This window comes from Cardiocondyla obscurior, linkage group LG17, assembly GCF_019399895.1.
Source record: "Cardiocondyla obscurior isolate alpha-2009 linkage group LG17, Cobs3.1, whole genome shotgun sequence".
NCBI lineage: Eukaryota > Metazoa > Arthropoda > Insecta > Hymenoptera > Formicidae > Cardiocondyla > Cardiocondyla obscurior.
In genome coordinates, this window is record NC_091880.1 from 1,527,622 (window position 1) to 1,547,033 (window position 19,412).

Genomic DNA, 19,412 nt, shown 5'->3' on the forward strand with positions numbered 1-19,412 from the left:
TTTTCTTTTTTTTTACTCGTTGATCTCTCAATCGAATCGTGAAATTTTAGAAAAAGTTTTACTCCAAAAATGTCAAAAATCTATGCTCACCTCACGACAGCGCTCTACACAGACATACATTCCAAGTATAAAAAAGACGCCGTTTTAACCGCGAGGCTATGGTCTAATGTAACGTTACAAAGCTAGGAAAAAAATACGCTCGTGCAGTCGGTCACGGTTTCTCTCCTCGACATGTGTCTGTTTTAATATCTCGGGGAAATAAAGATTTCGGAGTAACATTCTCTCTAAGATTACCGATTCAATTCGCGCTTAATTATCAGTACGGGAATATCGAGTTGCCTAGCGTTATCGCGCCTAGCAATGTAATACCGATGTTCAGCGATAAGTACACAACCCCCATCACCTCCCCCAGTTGCATCGCCACAATATTTCTCGGCGTGCGATCGCGCGTGCACCGCACGTCTCGCACACACACACTGAGAGAAAAATACAGGTTGCTTTTGAACTTAATAATAATTTTACAATATTTCCAACGATAAGTCTGATAAATTCAATTATACGTACTATTGACTCGATCACGGTTAACGTGACGTTCTAAATGTGAAACTCTCGCCTGGGTTCAGAGGCGACAATATTTTTCTCTCAGCGGCACATGCCGCTGTATGTAACATTCCACGCTGTAAAGGCTCCGTTTCGCTCGTACGCGGAACGCGCTCGTCACGCGAGCACACGCGCCGTCGACTTCGTTTGTGTATAATAATCTAGCGATATTTACTGTAACTTTGCGCGGGGCTCCTCGTCGCGGTGCGCGCGTGCACGTGGGACGCGCCACGTGGCTTTCGCGGTTGCCCGCGCCCACATAACTTTCGCGTACTCGGCCGGCCACGCGCACGTGATGTTTGCACACACAAAGCGAGTACGCGCACGTGATTATTGCGCTCGCAGGTGGTCAGCCGCGGGCGTTTTCGCCGCGGTCTCGCTTACTTGACCGCGAGGATGCACGTACGCGCAGTATTTTTTCTCTTTTTCTTTCCTTCCTTCTTTCTTTCTTTTTTTTTTTTCTTCTCTTTCTCACGCGCGTAAAACGAAACGTAAGTAACGTGCGCTCACGTAAATTGTACTACGGTAAATATTGTAAATCGTGACAAGTGGTAAGAATTAGCGATAGCGGAGCAGCGGTGGCGAATTGTAACAGCACCGTCGATACGCAGCGACGATTCTTCCTCCTTTTCTACTCCGCGCTTTTATTTTCTTTTTTTTTTTTTCTTTTCTTTTTCTTTCTTTCTTGCTCTCTTTCTCTTTTTCTCACCGACGGTCGGACGCGACAGCAATTATTCATGGATTCGCCTTACTCAGCGCGATTTACTACGCGCCCCTCGACTTATATCTGTAGACTTCTGCGATGTATATATACGCATATACGTTTTGTGTTGCGTGAAGGCGTATATTTTTCTCTCTCGCAAACGCTAATTACATCGGTCCAATAAGTGATCGTCGCCGCTGTAATGAAATTACTTACACGTAACTCCTTAAACGGCCTAAACACACACGCAGGCACACGCGCACACATACACACGTACGAGAAACAATCGCAAATCGCTTGGCCATCGCGCGTCGACCCGAAATTAGTTATGCATTGCTTAATGTGCATCCTAAGTGCTATCCTGCACGGCACAGTCAGTTCCACCAACTATTAACGCTTTAGATCGGCGAGCTAGCTGTAGCAGACGAGACGCGCTTCTTTTATACATCAATAAGAGTTGCTCTGTTTCGGGTTATTAATATATTAATTAGTATCTATCTAACAATGCGTTAAGTATGCTCCGACGAGCTCGTAGCTTTGCGCGAAAGCCCCCGCGTGCAGGAGACTCGTAATTTTTTTGCGATCGTGAGCTTTATTTTTAAATCTTAGTTCTTAGCGCTCGTTAGCTTAAACCTAGCGAACAAATACATACATATATGTATAAATATATATGTATACGTTCGTAACTCTATAAATTATTTACAATTCATCTTGCGCAACGGTATGTCTGTCGCATGCAATAATTCACATTTTTCTCTCGCTTAAATATATATACTATGTATGTGTGTGTGTGTATGTGTGAGAGTGTGTATATATACATTTATTTATATATATATACACATTTGTCGTAAGTATGCAAGAAAATATCTCTCTGAATTATGAATATAATTCGAGTTGTATCTTTGGATGCGGCCAAAAATAGATTTAACTAACGTGATAGGTCATTTGGTGGGATCTTCTTGATCAAGGATGGTCAACTGCACGTCGATCAGAAAACAGAAACGTCGTCGTTGTTCCGTACGCCAGTTCTTCTTCTTTTTTTTTTCTTTTTTTTTTTTCGCGAAAATATACTACAATACTATACGTTAAAATAGTAGATTGATTGTTCATGTTTATCTGTACATCGTTCTAATTAACGAGTACCCGATCAGCGATACTTTGACCAATCCCTGTAAGCTTGAATACCATATAATTGCCGAATTATTATACAGTATCGTATTTCTACAATGCAGATTAATAATTTATACAAGATTACTCGATATGCACGTGCAAGAGCATTTTTTTAGATTAAATTTTTTTTTTTTGTCACATATATACTGCTTGATCGATACTGATTAGGTTGATAAAACATTCTATCTATTATTCACTATTACATATAGGCAACTAACAATAAGTATCTGTACCTGATGGCATTTTCGCGCGTTTACCTGCTTCGGTAAAAAACAAAAAAAAAAATAAAAAGAGGAAACAAAAAGTACGTGACGAAACATATAATACAAGTCTAACTGTATAAGTACGATAAAAATTCCATCAGGTATGCCACTAATTTGTGCTTTATCGATTAAGTGTGTAACAAAGAGGTTAAATTTTTTTCCCTTTTTTTGAGACTTTAAAAGTAGCAGCCCTATCACAGTGTGGCTCGGAGTGAAGGCGATTTTCATAATCCGTTTAAAAAAGATCAGACGTACTTATAAAACAGATTCTATTTGCTTGATCTCCTTCTCGGGTGGCTCTAAGGGTGACGGCGCGGTTTCAACTATCTCCGGTATATCCTCTTCGTTCTCTTCCTCAATATCTTCGTCGATTGGAGTCAATGTATCTAATATCACAGGTTGAGTCTGCAATAGGCAAAATAATTTTAAATTAATTTAATAACGGGATTTAATTGAAATAATGCCGCGTTAAAGATTGCGCGCGGTTCGCGGCTCTCACCTGCGGTGTGGTACACCGTTTCATAGCAGGGGCCATGAAACTAGTAATAGTGCTTACGAGGAAGAAGAACCCTGCCATGAAAAACGGGATGCTATAACTTTGCGTCGCGTCGTAAACTGCGCCCGCTAAGGGTGAGCCAACTATAGCGGCAGCTCCTCTGAATAGAATTAAAAGGCCGAAAGCGTTCGTTAGCTTGTCTAATCCCAGGAGATCAACCAATATGATTGACGTTAACGAAATATATCCAGCTAGAATCGAAATAATATTGATTAATAAATAATTATTTCAAATACCGAAAACTTACGAAATTAAAATAGTACGGTTATTCTGTAGGAATAATAAATGTACGAAGCCGCGTTGTCGAAATACTTACATATCGCTATCCCAAAAAATATACTCATGACGATATAAGCGGCGTAACTATGGCAAAACGGTGTAGCGGCTACTGCGATCGTAGATATAATTAAGCAAATGTTGTTTAGCAATAAGGAATCGACTTGCGGAAAATCAGCGATGTATCCGCAAGCCACACGACCTATTGTGTTCGTTATTCCAATGATAGATAATAAAAACGATGCAGAGTTGCTTTCAATTCCCTTAAAGAAAAAGAAGAAAAAAAAAAAAAAAGAAAGAAACAGAAACGTTATTGAATTGCGATGCCACATAACCCAGCGGTATAAATATTAATTAGTAACATACGTCTAAAACTGCGGCATCCACCAGATATACAAAAGGAACGTACAGTCCAGCCATACCAAATACATTGCTAATACCAATTAGAAGAAAAACAGGATCTTTCAATAAAGACATATCCATCATTGTCGCTAAAGCTTCTTTAAACGAATCGGGTAATACCAAGCAAGGGCACAAGGGTTCTGAAAGACAAAAAAAAAAAAGAATTAAAATATATTATTTTTTCCGGAGTTTTAACATTTTAATTAATTATACGAGGGCGTATACGTACGTTGCGGCGCTTTCTCAATATCCATGTCTTTCATGTCGCCGCGAACAGATTTAGGAAGAGACACAACACTCTGGCGGTAATTGGCGAGAGATTTTTGGCTTTGGTATTCTGGTAAATTGACTACGCTACCGCTGTAGAAAATATCCTTTCGCGACAGGGGACGGACGATCATTGGTTTCTCCTTTGGGACTATACTAACTTTACTGGTTGTGAAAGTAATACTCTCACCATCCTAAAACAGAAAAATATAAATACATTTTTGTAAGATTATTCAAAAAAATGTTTGTCCAAAAAGAAAAGAAAAAAAAAAAAGGGATGACGTGAAGACATTTTCTGCAACGTGCAACTTACGTCGATCTCAGCATTGTTATTTCGCGATCCCAGCATGCTGCTCGTCGAAAGTCTCAGGTGCAAGCTCTTTCGAATATCTCCATTAGAATTAAGCGTTGTCCTAGAATTCTTTATTGCACTAAGGCTAGGCTTATAGCGTTCGCTGGTGCTCGTTTTGCGGATTCTGTCGAAGAATGGCACGGAGCCATTTTTAGGCAAACCTTGAACGTGGGTTGTGAAAGCAGGCTGCGACGCGTTTCTGGGGATTATCGTCTTATTGAACTCGTTCTCCGGCTTTTCCGCGTCCTTCGCGTCTTTGGTTTCGTCGATATTCTTCTTGCTCTTGGACTTGTTGGAAATGTTTTTTAAATCCATGCTCCCGCTGTCGCTAGTATGTCCGCTTGAGGAGTGCTCGTGCACCTTCACTTCGGATATGGTGGGAAGGGTTGGCACCGTCGGAACTGGTGTTAAAGGAGTTTCTTTAATATTATGGGTATTCATTCGAAGCGTTACATTATTATTTTAATTACTCGGAAAGCGTGCGCGCGCGTGAAACGACACGGCGCAACGGAATTTTAATTTTTGACACTTGAGAATTTTGAGAATTAAATTCTCGTGCGTTAAAAAACGCACTTTATAACAACTTCAGATTAATAATTAAATAAAATAATAATGCCGCTGATTAAAATAATAATTATGTTGTAAATGACGGCCGAGAAAAAAGTTTCAAGTTCGATAGGTTTAATTTCTCCGACGTTTTTTGCGACTTACTCCACTTTCTCAGTCGTCATATCAAACGCGATCGTTCGAGTCCCTTACCAGGCACTAATTGGTCTAAATTGAAGCTGGAATGAACACCGGGATCAATATTAATGGGCATCTTCATTCTTTTTTCCATGGATCCGTCTGGTAATTGCACCATAAAGTAGGACCCGCCGATACTACCACGTTCCATTTGAAATCTCTTTTCCTCGGCCATTCTTTGTAACAACGGCTTGACAGAGGATGTTTTTGGGTACTCCAGGGGTCGCATCATCGCGCCGAACACCTAAAAATCATCTATTAGAATTATTTTTATCAGATGCTACTTTGGTTAACCTAGAGCTTTTGCGCTATCCCTGTAGCGGCGAGGAGCAACGAGCGAGTGTTTTCACGCTGTTTAACTTACTGCGCAATTTAAGATGAGGCCAGCCAGGATTAGGTTTGCCCCTTTCCAACTGTACGCCTCCAGCAGCATGGTCGCAAGAGGCGCGAATGCAAATGTACCAAATCCTGATCCGCACACCGCGATACCAGTAGCTAGAGATCTCTTGGTTTCAAAGTAATAGCCGACGCAAACTACCGCGGGTAGATATATCAAGCCGAACCCGATCCCTAAAAACAAACAATCGTGGCGACGTAAATCGTGAAAAAAAAAAAAGGGAGAGAGAGAAAAATTGGCGTAAAAACCGTGTCGGTCAAAGCGAATTGCTACGCACCTCCCATAACACCGTAAGTCATCATAAGCATATTTACACTGTTCGAAAACGTCGAAAGTACAAATGCGGCGGCGCCTAAGAAACTTCCTGCCATACATACTGCTCTACAGCCGTATTTATTTGTTAAAGCGCTGACGATAGGACCTACGGCGAGGAAAAGTTAACAAAATTATTTCAACGTAATTCTATATATATGTATATATTTTCATACTATAAATTTTATCGTAAAAAGCCATTAAAACTCATCCGCAATCTAATCTTTTTTCATTACGATAAAGTCTACTCAAGAGTTTCGATTTGAAGATAAGATTATTTGCTCCAAACTTTACTGAAAAATTTCTTGAATATGCGTATAATTTTTATTAAGAAAAAAAAGAGAAAAAAAAGAGAAAAAAAAGAGAAAAAAAAATTTCTTTTTTTTTCCCCCACCAAAGAGACGTTATAAAATTTTCCGATAGTGGCGGCGTGACTCAGGCTTCAAAGTTTTACAGCTGGCTTTATTTTAGAAATATTCGCGTATCTTACCAGCGCTAAGGTACATTCCAGACAATAGCGATCCAACCCAGGCAATTTTGCCCTTTCCCTCCCCGAAGTACTTGACGAATTCCCCCAGAAAGACGCCAAACGTGTAGGCAATACCGTCGACTATCATATTACACATGAACGATGCAAATACCACCACCCAGCCGTATCCGCCGTCCGGGGGTGGCGGTATGTCGTGGTACTCGCAGAGCGAGCCACCCTCGTCTTCCGGCGAGGCTTCGTCGCCGCCTGGTCCATCTGCCCCCGTTAATCTCGATTGTTCCTCCACTGAGTATTCGCTCTCCGTCTGAAGATAAAAAGAAAATTTTAAATGCCAATTTCGCTTATCTTTTCGTATCTGTATCGATAAACTCTAGACACATGCACTTCGCTAAAACGTTAGGAATTTGTTATATCGGTGAATTATTGGGAATTTACACTCGTCGCTTGTGCGTAAAATTCTTTTACACCGTCGACAATTTAACGCGAATAACCGCGCAGCGCGTTACCGCACGAGCCGCGTATATTATACTCTTAATAGTTTCACAGAAAAACCAGCAAACGCTTGTAATTGAGGACTGTGCTGTACCTCGTTGCGGTACGATCGCGTTGCATTCGCCTTGAATGAGACTTGCCGTTTACCTTGAATGCGCGAAAGAAAAAGCTTCCTTTCGTGTCGGCGCATAAATAAGTATTCATTTTCTAATTCGCTGATTTCAAATATAATCAATTGAACGTTTTATCACGTAAGTCGCCATCGTATACGATTCCCGATGTATTGAAAAAAAAAAAAACATTGTCAACGTTGATAACAGACATCTCAAAACTCCCCCGAGCACAAAATATATTTAATTGAAACTTCGTACGTTCTCTGATTAAAAATAATTTTTTACGAAAGAAAAATTAAAAAAAAAATAATAAAAATAATAATTTAGATCGTCTTGAAAAAAGGGAATCACAAATTATATATATATAGATACGTATCTTTAATTATTTCCTTAATTGACTTCGAAATGACTTATTTGTCTTTCACAGACAATTGTCAAGATAATAATTACGAAACGTAAAAACTTAGGCATATAATTTTTTTTCTTTTCATTTCGCGTTTCTTTTCCCGGTGGTGCGGCTTCGCGAGGCGAACGCTGTTGAAAGTGCCAGAAATACTTTGGATTTTTCACGCGCTCGTAACGGGCGGCGAAATCGGAGAACTTAGTGTATACGCAAAATAAATCCGCTCGACACGGCTCGGCGATTTCGATAATCGCCGAGCCCTGAAATTATCACGGGCCGTAACGTGAGAGGCGGGCCTGTACATGTGTACGCGTATATGCACGTGCGCGCGGATGATCTCATAACGCAAACGCTAGCACAGATATTAAATAGCCAACCGTGACTTAATCAGCCGCGCCGCGGCTGCATCCGACCAAGGTGATACACGTCGCGCGCCTAGAATGCCGAGATCGAGCCGATAAAAAGAACGGCTGTTTGCGCTGCGAGCTGCGTTTCGCGGAGATGCAATTAGGCACTCGCTCGGGTATGATTAACGCACGAATCCGCCGCTGGCGAGTTCTTTTTTTACAATTTCATTTCTTTGTCGATAACGGAAAGCGTGCTTGCGCGCGTGAAATAAATTTTCTACGTTCAAACATTGATTTCTCTGCCTTCGCGAGATTGAAGCGAGCTCAGTCCCGTTTGGCTGTCCGCGATAAATATTGACCCGTCCGGTTTGTTACTTTCGTTAATATTTCATCGAGTCGATTGACGTACGTATTACCGAATGATGCACGGGATGTTAATCCGGTAACTGTTCTCGATCACGTCGGGATTTAATATAAGAAAAAAAAAAAAACAGTTTATTAATATCGCGATATTAATAGCGCAATAATAGAAGGGGAAATATCGAGCTGCGCCCACGCGATGTAACTAATCAGTGACGTTTTAAAGCTCGCAAGTGTTCCTAGGATAATTACGCGAGATCGAGCCACGGGAATCAATGAAAGCGAGCGCTCAAGTGTTGTTATTAATTGACGCGGCAATCAGGGAAGATAAACGGCAGGTTGGGCCATTAGTGAGCGGCTAAAATTAATCGAATTATTTACCCGCGCGTAGCTTCGCAGCCACGCACGGCGAAGTATCATTTTACGCGGCGTAACATTGCACAGGGTCTTATATTACGTGCGAAAAATTTACGATTAAATTAATTTTAACATCGATCACTTTTCAACCAAGTCCGGTGCGAAATTTTGCGCAAGGCCGGGGCTATATACTTTCGTCGCGCAGATTTAATAATTTCGGGTTTCGCGTGATTATTCGCAACGATCTCGTTATCAGCGAGACGCGTCGGCTCGCGACGATTTGGCTCTCGATAGTCGTCGGAGCCCCCACGGGTCTCTTTGATCTCGCTGCGGGAGCGAGCGGGTGGGTCCCTCGACGCTAATGAATTTGGATCAACGACCTCGCTGCGCGGCGGCGGCTACCAAGACGAATTTAAATGCGGCGCGCGCGCGAGTCTAACACCGAAAGAAAGGCCACAGCTGATCAGCTGATCGCGCGCGCTGTCATTGTGACCGCGCCACCCGGCGACGGCGGGCGCGAAGCTCTCGCTCTCTTTCTCTCCCCGCGGAGAGGAATCCTCGGCTACGCGATTCACTCGACCTTGCCGTTCGCATTGTTAACGCGCTGCTCGCTCGCGCGCGCGCGCGCGCGAGCGCTTACGCGAGACGAATTACGCGAGGCACGCGCGTGCGAGCGTAACCCATCGGCGTCGATCCCCGCGGCCGATCAACCAGCTGTCAAGGCTGAGTCACGTGTCGTTATCTCGCGCGAGAGGAGCCGCTGGAAACGACGATCGTCCGGCGCGAAAGCACCGCGAACCGTGCTGAATTACCGGCCAGAACTGCGCGGTAATCGATAACGCGCGAGCAACACGTTGGAGCAGGAACTTTCGTACTCCAAGTTGCCCAGATACGAGCTCGATACTTAACCCCGGACTCCGTCCGCTCCACGGCCGTTTCGGAGTCGACGGGGGCTGTTTTTAAAGAGGACCGACAGACGTTTCGTTCGGGATCGTTTAAACTGTGCTTCGGGACGGTACTTTCGAACGGGTCCTCGGGGGGCAAGAAAGGTGATCGCACGGGATCAGGTCGGTGAGAACCGGGCGGACAAGGGGAGGGAAGAGAAGATGGGGGATTTCGCATGTAACCGACCATCGTGCTCTCTTGCTTCGCCACAAGGCATCATACAAACCGTACCGAACTGATCTTGCGGACGCGACGTGAGCCGTACTGCGACTTGTTGAGCGACACCCGCGACATTCTACGAGCGCCTTAAACCCGTCAGTCACTCTCGTCCGTCTCTTTCTCTGCCTCGCACTTTTGCTCGCCCTCCACCTCCTCTCTCTTTCTCTCTTCTCTCCTTTTTTTCTCTCTCTCTCCCTCTCTCTCTCTCTCTCTCTCGTTCTCTCGCGGTTGCAGGCCGCGTTCTATTTTCGAGCGCGCTCGGCGCGACTCGCGGCGACGCGGAGCGACGCGACGCGACTCGCGGCTCGCGACGCCCGCTCTCCTCGCGAGAACGGACTTTATCTCGTCGGACACTCCTCGTTATCGCACCCTGCGCTCCTTCTCTCTTTCTCTCTCTCTCTTTCTCTTTCTATTGTCTCGGGTCTCTATCGGCAGCAGTCTCTCTCTTTCTCTCTCTTGCTTTTTCCGTGCCCGCCACAGTCCACCCGTCGTGGCGAATCACTCGTCGTAATCCGCTGCCATGTCGACTCCGACCTGCACTGTTACTGGCGCGCTCGCGTCGTCGTCGTCGTCGTCATCCGCTCACTTAGCGCACTGCCATCGCGCGCAGCGCGCGCCGCGCCGGTACCCGGCAACTCGCCACCGATGCAGAGAGTGGGAGAGGGATCTCTATCTCTATCTCTCGCTTTTTTACTTTCTCTTTTCAACGCCCCGATCTCCTCGGCTGATCCAAGGAGAGCGTCCTACGAGGACAGTGATATCGGCAATGCCCTCGATGCGCGCACGCAGCGGTTTTCGCCTCCCGAGGATTCCCCCGAATACGAGCGAATTTTCCCACGATTTTTTGCCAGGCGTTTCGATTTTTTTTTTTTTTACTTTCACGTTCTAATAATAATTTTTTTTTTTACACTTAAAGTTTAAATTTTTTTTTTTTTTCACTTATATGCTCTTCGAAAGTATTTCCTTTCTCGTCGGTGAAACTGGAGAAGCGTCTGGTCGTTGAGAATCTGCTCCGATTCGGTCCTTCCACCCGACCGTGCTCCGATTTCCGTGCATCGGCACTTTATTTTTCGCCCGTGGCTTTCCTCGGCTGTTCAAGTCGATTTCGACTAATTACGCGTAATTAGCTTATTTTCCCCGGGTACGTCTTCCTCGCCGTGGGACGTCGCCGTGTCTGTTTATCTCGGCGGGACGGAGGAGGAAACGGCAATCGGCGACGCGCGCACGTGCCAGCTGACTCACGTGCGCCGCGGACAAAAGATGCGTGTGCGCACGATGCGCCCTCCCGACTCCTTGTTTTTATTGCGTATTGTCACGTCCGGATATAGTGCGTCGCTTCCGTCCAAGGTGTCTCGGGCCGCCGAACCCCGTCAGCGAAATATCGAGTCGGGTGCCGTACGACCTGACTTCCTCAACGCGTCACGCACGGTCCTTCAATCTCTGTGTCTCCGTCGCAGCTGCGTGGCCCCACGGCTATCGATTCAACGAGGCGGCAATTCGTTCCGCACGTGTTGGCGGTTCTAAGCCGTCGGAGTCTTCTCCTTGGCGACAGTTCTCTCGCCGAGTCCGCGAGCAGATTGGCGAGTCCACGTCGCGAGAGACTTTCAACGACCCTCCGTAACCCACAGAAATCTTCAGGGAGCCCTGCCACCTTAAAAAGAAGCTGGTCTAGGAAACGAAGAACCGAGACCACGGTAGAAAGTAGACACGGTTGAAATTATCGCGCTCAGATTTGATCTTCGTTCCTTTTTCTTCCTCTGACCTTCCTCGGTTTCGAGATAGACTCGCTCGCCGCGCGCGCGGAAACGCTCGAGGATCCTCGTCTCGAGTGGATCCTCTGATTCGTTCACGTGCGAGACAATCACGAGTATCGCCGCGTCTTCTTCACCTCGCGATACCCGGAGTTTCTCACTACTGACAGCTCGCGATTGGGAAACGCACGGCAGCGGCGCTGTATCCGCGGATTATCCGCGTGCCACGCCGCGGATTCTATTTATATATACCCGGGGGGAGAAACGTGCGGTTGGTCTAGAAGCTCGTCGAACTTCCGCGAACAAAGCGCGTCCTCCTACAACGTCGCGTGTTCCCCTGGACCCGAGCTTTCCGCGTCGACTCGCCGAAAGGGTCCGAAAAAGGCGGCGCGAAATCGTTCGAAGATCGAAGAACGAGAGCGAACGACGGATAAACTCGCGGCAAGCTCGTTTCCTAGCGCTCCGGTGTTTTCTGACGAATGTTACCACCGTACAAGCTGATAGAAAGTTGCGGTATCGTGACCTTTTCGAGGTAATCCGGCTCGCGACCACCTCGGTTCTCCAGGCAAAGTCGCGTCGAAGGGACTCGGCCGATCCCGCGCGCGTGATCCTCGCCGAGGCGCGGCCACTGCTTAACCGCGACATTCGCCAAAGTGCACGCTGCATTCTCGTTCACTTCGCACGCGTGCGTTCCCCACTCGCCGCGCGGATTCGCCGTCGCACGTCACGGCGAAGCGAGCGGTCGGTCCCGGCGACGTCAAGGGACGCGGCTGCGTTTCCCAGCACGCGTTGCTACTCCCCGCCTCGGAATCTGCGCCTCATCGCTATAAAAATTCCATCAGTGATCTCACGAACTAGTCCGCTCGCGACGGGGGAAAATAACAGCGCCAATTCGAATGAATTTCGTGGATGTAAATTAGAGGAATGTGCGCCTGACGCGTTTTCGTCTCGGCCAATGGACGCAATTACGATCTATCGTGCGACACTGCCGCGTACAATAGCCAGGCCTAAAACGTTTTAGCTCTCGAGTAGAATAGGTTTAAGGTGTTCTTGTACGAAACGGACGGAACCGAAGCTCGAACTAAAAGCAGAATCCGGGGGATATCGATTTCACGAGGCGATCTCGATCGAGCCTCTCGACGAAAGTCCCGTCTCGTCTTCGGATCCGCGATTTGCAATTCTGGGAAATTGAAAGGCCAAAAACTCGCGGCGAAGATGAAAAGTCGCGGCTTCTCTGCGCGGTTAGAACGGAGCTTTAAGGCCGTCTAATTACGGGGAGGTCTTCGGTCGAATTGGAGAGATGGAACTTACGACGAAATGGTCGAGTTGCTGGTCCGCCGAATCATCAGCCATCGCGCGTCGTCGAGACAGATTAACGCAGCTCGCTGCCTCTTCCTCGGGTTGCCTAACGCGGCGAGGATCACGGCGAGGAGGACGCTCGCATCGGCGAGCTTTGTCGCGCACGAGAGCGAAACGATTCCGGGGACAATGTCAAAAGTTATCCGGAGACGCGCGGCCGCGAGCATCCAGTCACGCGAAGCACTGTGCGGCCGCGCGGCGCAATGCTCGCACGGCTCCGATGACGCTTATGAATTAATTAGATAATAACCAGCGACAATTAGAGCCGAAGGCACGGACGCATGAGAACACCATCTGCTTCTCATCTCCGCGGAAAAGTTTCCCGCAGCGGCGGACGAATAACCCGACGCCGGGCGTGTTCACGAATTAGCGCGTCAAATTAGACACTGCGGCTCCTTTTTCAACTTTGACGGTCGATTCAAAGGTTTCTTAAAAATTTATCGACGCGTGTCTGAACCGTTCCAGCCGCGCGAGAAATAAATCTCACGCGCCGAAGATTCGCGGAATTAGTTTAACTTTGAATTTTAAATTGATGATGTGAAATAAGGATCTTTGGAGAGTGAATTTTATTTTATTTTATTTTTTTTGTTTACCGCTGAAAGGGATGTGATATAATTAAGTCTCTTTGGTTCCGCGAGTTTTTAGTAACTTTTGAATATAAGAATCTTTTTTTTTTTTTGCACGTCAAAAAATATTTGTAGGCGGTTTAGTTCACTTATATAATTCGAGATAAACACTCGTTCGTTTAACATTATTTCTAATAAGGAAATATTTAAAGTGAGCGTTTAATTGGAGCTTCTATCTCTCTCTTTCTCCCGACGTTACTCTTCCTCATTCGAGGAAAATAATCTCGGGATAGATCGTGATAATTACGTATTTACACGACGGAGCTCAAATATTTTACGACGGAGATAGACGATTCGCGCAAAACAATTTCAAAGTTACTCGGTTTTACGCGGTGTTTATCGGGCTAGCAATTTGCTCGGAATGCACGTAAGGCCGATAAAAATTGAAGTGGCCGTCGCGAATGATAAACTGAAACTCTGCCATTATCGGGAGGGGGGGAGAGGAGGAGAGGGAGGTAAGGGTGAGGGGTCGGCATTGTACCGCCGCGTTTCTCAGCGCGGGTCCGTTTAATCCGCGGGTCGATCGCTTTGACACAATTAACAATTCGGCGGCGAGCGCGCGGCCCGAAGGGAGAGCAACGCTCTCGGCGAGTTCTATGAGTCACGTCTGGTATTGTTCGTCCACGCGGTCTAATTAGTCCAACCTTACTCGTTTCTATCATCGCCTGTTGATACCGAAGTTCGCGAGCTTCCGTGCTACATTTCCCAGACGGCCGCGTCGCAAAATAAAAATTTCTCCCAAGCATACGAGAGACTTCGAGCGGGCGCGAGTCTAATTAAGGTATAGCGCAACAGGTGAAGCTGCGCGAATTCGATCCGATTGCGAGATATACTCTATCGCGAAGAGGATTCGCGGAACGAAATGATGATCTAGACTCCGTCCGACTGAAATTGATTTGACGTTAATTTTTGTATGTGACGCGGAACATTAATTATGACACATGTTATGTCGCGGGATTTTTTAATTATTTGTTTATCTTAGTTAATTCTTGCTGTTGTTACAAGATTTTTTTTTCTTTTTTTTTTTTGCAGTAAGTTGTTTTTACGCATTATTTGCACGTAGTTTACCTTACTGATAACTTCGCAGATTTATCGCGGATAAAAATCGCCTGTTACGTAATTGCGGGCGGTATCGTTCGCAAAATTGTTGACGTGACGGTGGGAAATTTAATCGGCGAAAAATTATCTGCGGCAGAAATGCGATCGAATAATATGCCGGCCGAACCGCCGCGAATCCGAGGTATGTTCGACATCGATAAAAGGACGATAACGGGTTCAATAAACACTCAAAAGATAAGAGGCTTGCACGCAGGAAAGTGGATCTTGATCTACCGCGAGTCATGAGTGCGTTTTAAATTGTCACGCGACGTGCGAGTCGGTTTCGGCACCGAAAATAAAATCGCGGAGACTTCCCGAGTCGTTTGTCGGCGCGAAATTTTCGGAGTCGAAAACACTTCGATAAAAGATGATTCATGTATTTAGTATAAGTCAGAAGTCACGAGGCGAACAGAGAGAAAGAAAGAGAGAGAGAAAAAAGGAGAGATAAAGAGGGAAACAAAGACGAGACTCGCGGAAATGATGCATCGCCATTGACAATATCGCGTTTTGTCACCGTTGCGATGTCACACTATCAATTTTCTCGTCAACTGGCCCACAACCCACTTTCACTCGCGCATTCCGCGACCGTTCAGCCGGTGCTGCGCACATTTTTTTTCTGCCATTTACCTTGAGAAGATCGATTGGGAAACAAACACGCTAAAAAGACACGCGTGAAAAAAAAAAAAAAAAAAGAGAGAGAGAAAAAAATAACGGCGTGAATCATGTAAATTGCGTGCCACAACGAAATACTTGACAATTTTGCTAAAAGGCCATTCGAGCGGATATTACGCGCCGATCTCTGCCAGAATTTGCTCGTTCGCGAATGATTAAGCCGAGAAATGGGACGCCCAAGTGAGATAACGATTTAATATTTTTTTTCTAAACTGCCTAAATCCCGCTCGCTCTCCCACTTTTAAGAAGGGGGAAGAAATTCAACGAGCCCGGGAACGATCTCCGTAAGCGCAAATCGCGAGGATTAATTTCTTCACGCGCGATTGATTTCCGTCGCGTTATATTCCGCGCGCGATTTGTCTTCCCCGGTCCATTAGCAGCGACGCGTAAATCGTCTGGAAGCGCGTATCCGTATCTACGGCAGACGTATTTAGCGGCAAGTGAATCACGGTAGCGAAAACGTCGAGTCGCCATAAAACAATGCGACGTGCAAATATAATATAATCTGGCGGCGACGTCGAATCAACGGCGAGGAAACGCAATTTGAAACTGGTCTTATTTGCCACGTCCAAGTAACGCGTTAATAACAGCCGGGTGCCGCGACTTTTCGGCGGCTCTTCCGGAAATTTTTTTTAATGAAATCCCTACCCCCCTCGGGACGCACGGGATTTCGAGACGCGTAGGAAAACGGAGAAACGAGAGTCGCGTCCGCATCGGTAATAGTTTGCCGTCGCGATTCGATCGCGGCGGGAATTTCGTGGGAGAAAGACGCGGAAGGCTGAAAAATTACGCCCACAAAGTAATCATACGCCCGGCGGCGTCGCTATCGGGTCGATTCGAATTCTTGCTAACGCTGCGCGTGAGCACGTTCGCCACGTGGAAACACCTCCACCCGACCCCGTGTTCCTCAACGGGAGAGAAAAATTTAGTGCTGCCGGATTGAGGACCGACTCGCGGTCTCGCCGCACGTTATCGCGATACAGGCGATAAAGAGAGATAAACGTAAAGTAAAAGTACGTTCGACACTCCTTCTCACGTTTTAATTAATCAGAGTAGTCAAAACTTCGTCGAATTAATTTCACGCGGTCGGGTTTCGACGCCGAGAGAAGGTGGCCCCGTTATGCGCGATGAAAGCGGAAACGCGACAATCACGGTGATCACTCTCGCGCGACTTTTGAAGGACAACGGCCGCAGTTTTGCAGTTATTCAATAGCACTCCCGACGTGCCGGGGAATTATGTAATACCGTTAGAAAGTAGCGATTATTTCGCGTATTAATCGGCGTGATTGGTATGCGCCGGGATTACGTAATATATTGTTCAAGGATGCGATTATCTCCGGAGGGGAGTTCGAGGGGGGGTTGCATCGATCCCCCGAAGGCCGCGCTGCCGTTACACTTACCTTATTTTTAGGCGACATCGCGAGGGTGGCGGGGTCTGCCCTCTCGGCTCCGCGGGCGAATGCACCCTCGCGCGCGGGGTGACGACGCGGTGGTAGGCGTCAGGAGGGCCGGCGGAGTAGGCGCGAGACCGCGGCACCTGACCCGGCCGGTTCGCAGGTGAGAGAACCAAGGAAAAGCGGCCGGCCCGCAGAGAGAGACGCTTCGTTCGGCAGGAGGACGCTTAGCTTGCCGCGAAACGCGAACGCGACGCGCGCCGCGAACGATAGAAAATGCGCTCGCCTCGCCGTTCCGCTCAACCACCGACCGACTTAATCGGCGCGGACACGCAGTGCACGTCCATCCGATTTCCCCACCAGCTCTCCCCGGGAGCTTCGCATCTCGTCGCGCTCCTCCGTCCCGTTCCCGTCGTCGTCGCGCTTTACTCCGGCACGTACCCCGCGACACTTCCAAGCTCGTATCTCCGCGCGATTTACGTCTCTTTCTCTTTCTATCTTTTTTTTTTTTATTTTTCTCTCTGTCTCTTTTTCTTTTTCTTCTCCCGTCTCTGTTCTTTCCCTTCTGGTTCTTTTACCCTGTCGCCTCTCTAAATGCGACCAGTCGAGCGTTACTTCACCGGTACGCCTTCGTGAACAAAGTGGCCGGCCACCGTCGGCTACGAGGACAAAGTTCCGCGCGGTATTATTCCTCTGGAGCGCACGAGATACCGCCGCACGCGCGTACTCGAGATCGATTTTCCGACCACGGGTCCCTTTCTCTTTTTCTCTCTCTCTTTCTCTCTCTCTCTCTTTCCGTTTTTTTTTCCTTCTCACGTGCGATTACAACATGCGAACATTTTCCGGCACACGCAAACGATCACGATGATCGAGTCGGAAGTACGCCAGCTCCGATTATTTCAGGACTTTAATTACTTCGCGGATCGACATGGCGCTCTTCGATTGCAAGTCTATTGAGAGATAAGGCGTCTAATTATAGACAATGACATTAAGCCACATTTTTTCCGGGTGAAAATCAATTGGGAAATGGCCAAGAAATTCATCAGCGAGATGCGACGCATGGCGAAGGGGGAGAAAAAAAAATCGAAAAAATCCTGTATGCGTAATGCTGTTTCCCATGAGCGCATTCGATTCGCGGCTCGTCGCAGTGCTGTCGGTACGTGCCAAATTTCGGAGAGCCGCGAATTAGCCGGCAATAAATCACGACGGCACCGGTGACGTAATTAGCTTCGAGGAAACGGCGCGCGCTTCGTCCGGTGATTAATGGGGGGGAAAAATAATTACGTGCTTTTCACGCCCGCGCATCATCGCGATCCGCTCTGTGAAGCCGTCTGTCGTCTCATATATATATTATACAATATATATATATATATATTGTTTTAATTATCAGACACGATAATGCTGAGCATTTACTAATGCGATACGTACAGCGTTAACCGCGATAACGATATCTTAATGCGATATCGCCGCTACGTGTTTGCCAGGAATCAGATGATTCCCGTCGTCGTTAGCGAAACCTCACGAGAGACGGGAAATATTATTTACGCGAGATTTTCTTTGTCTGCGAGATTAACGCGAGCTAATTAATAATAATCGGTGGTCCGAGTAAAATAGAAAAAAAAAAAAGGAAGAGATTTGCAAAGAGAACTGAATGCTGGACTTGAGACTTAACTGGTTGAACTTAACTTTTCACGAAGTAAAACGGAAGAGATAACGATATCAGGTTTTCCATCTCGGCTTGTACTAATTGCAACAGCGAGACTAACTTAATTTTTTTTTTTTTTAACGAGAAAAACCGAGATCGTCACGCCACCGCAGTTTCGCGACATTTTATGCTGAACAATAAAAAAAATTAATAATAGGACGAGAGACGAAAACGCCTAAAGTAACGTCTATTGTGGCTACGGTCGTCCGAAATAACGTCATATGTATTTTAGTTTGTGCACGTTTGAAAGGGACATACTTATCGATGAGCAAACACTCGATCCATAATTACATTTTTAATTTTTATAAAGCATAATCTCTCGTACCACAGCTCGGCAGTTTCGGGATTATCGATGCAAATATATAATTTGCTCTTTAAATATTATTATTTAACGCAAACGCCGGTCTTTTGAAAGTTTCCGCGTTAAAAGAATTAATATGAAATATGACGTCCCCTTTCGAAGAAATAAAAAAAAATTAAGTTTCAAAATTAAATGAAAGGTAACGTTAAAAAGAGCAAATGCGATACGTACGACATTGTTCGCCACGATCGTCGGATTCGGGTGTATCTGCAGGCCGTAGTCGTCGCCGATCTGCTCGCTGATGTGTTCGCGGCTCGTAGCGGGGCCCATCTCAGCGTCTGCCGAGCGGGGAACAGGGCGGGGGGTTCAGCCCTTCAACGTAACGTCGAAACCGAGGATGAACCCTTGGTCGATTCCTCGGGCGACCGGAAGAAAGATCCGGCTCTGCGCAACCCTTTCCGGCGCCTTACGATGCCCCCATCGGCTTGGCGGGGCTCCCGCGATAGTCAGCCCCCCTTGGCCACATTTACGTTCATTTGCCACGCGAGGAGTGATCGAGAGAATCGATCGGACGAGACGCGCGCGTAAGCCCTCTTCTTTCTAACCCCCTTCGAAGGGAGCGTCTCGTTGCGCGAACAAACCGGCGAGATTCGAGCTTTTAGCGCTTGCAAGGGTTGCGGATGCGGCGGGTCTTAAACGATCCCGTGCCTCCGCTTTTCCTTACCATCGCGACAATTC

The 19,412-nt window shown here is 46.7% G+C and overlaps 2 protein-coding genes across 7 annotated transcripts in view; one reads left to right on the plus strand and one right to left on the minus strand.

Annotated features, from left to right (window-relative positions):
* The window catches only part of Lbr (lamin B receptor), a 66,949-nt gene that overhangs the window by 38,339 nt on the left and 9,198 nt on the right, over positions 1 to 19,412 (plus strand). Inside the window, exon 1 of one of the 4 annotated variants that reach the window (XM_070668518.1) lies at positions 11,444 to 11,462. The exons of the other annotated variants lie outside the window; for them this stretch is intronic. The gene's annotated coding sequence lies outside the window, so the exon portion shown is untranslated. Of the gene's footprint in view, positions 1 to 11,443; positions 11,463 to 19,412 lie in introns of those variants that run through there. 4 annotated transcript variants of the gene reach the window in all.
* On the minus strand, positions 1,243 to 19,019 carry LOC139109444 (monocarboxylate transporter 9). Of its 3 annotated transcripts, none has more exons than XM_070668497.1 (11): positions 18,906 to 19,019; positions 6,533 to 6,836; positions 6,008 to 6,151; positions 5,698 to 5,903; positions 5,349 to 5,577; positions 4,551 to 4,990; positions 4,200 to 4,431; positions 3,935 to 4,110; positions 3,609 to 3,831; positions 3,236 to 3,483; positions 1,243 to 3,141 (listed from the first exon to the last, which is right to left on the minus strand). In XM_070668497.1, the coding sequence occupies exons 1-11, from the start codon at positions 19,002 to 19,004 to the stop codon at positions 2,992 to 2,994; spliced, it is 2,451 nt and encodes an 816-aa protein (XP_070524598.1). In that variant the 5' UTR covers positions 19,005 to 19,019; the 3' UTR covers positions 1,243 to 2,991. The 3 variants fall into 3 exon arrangements, with proteins under 3 accessions (XP_070524598.1, XP_070524601.1, XP_070524600.1); XM_070668500.1 differs by lacking the exon at positions 18,906 to 19,019 and adding an exon at positions 16,675 to 16,707; XM_070668499.1 differs by lacking the exon at positions 18,906 to 19,019 and adding an exon at positions 9,781 to 10,584.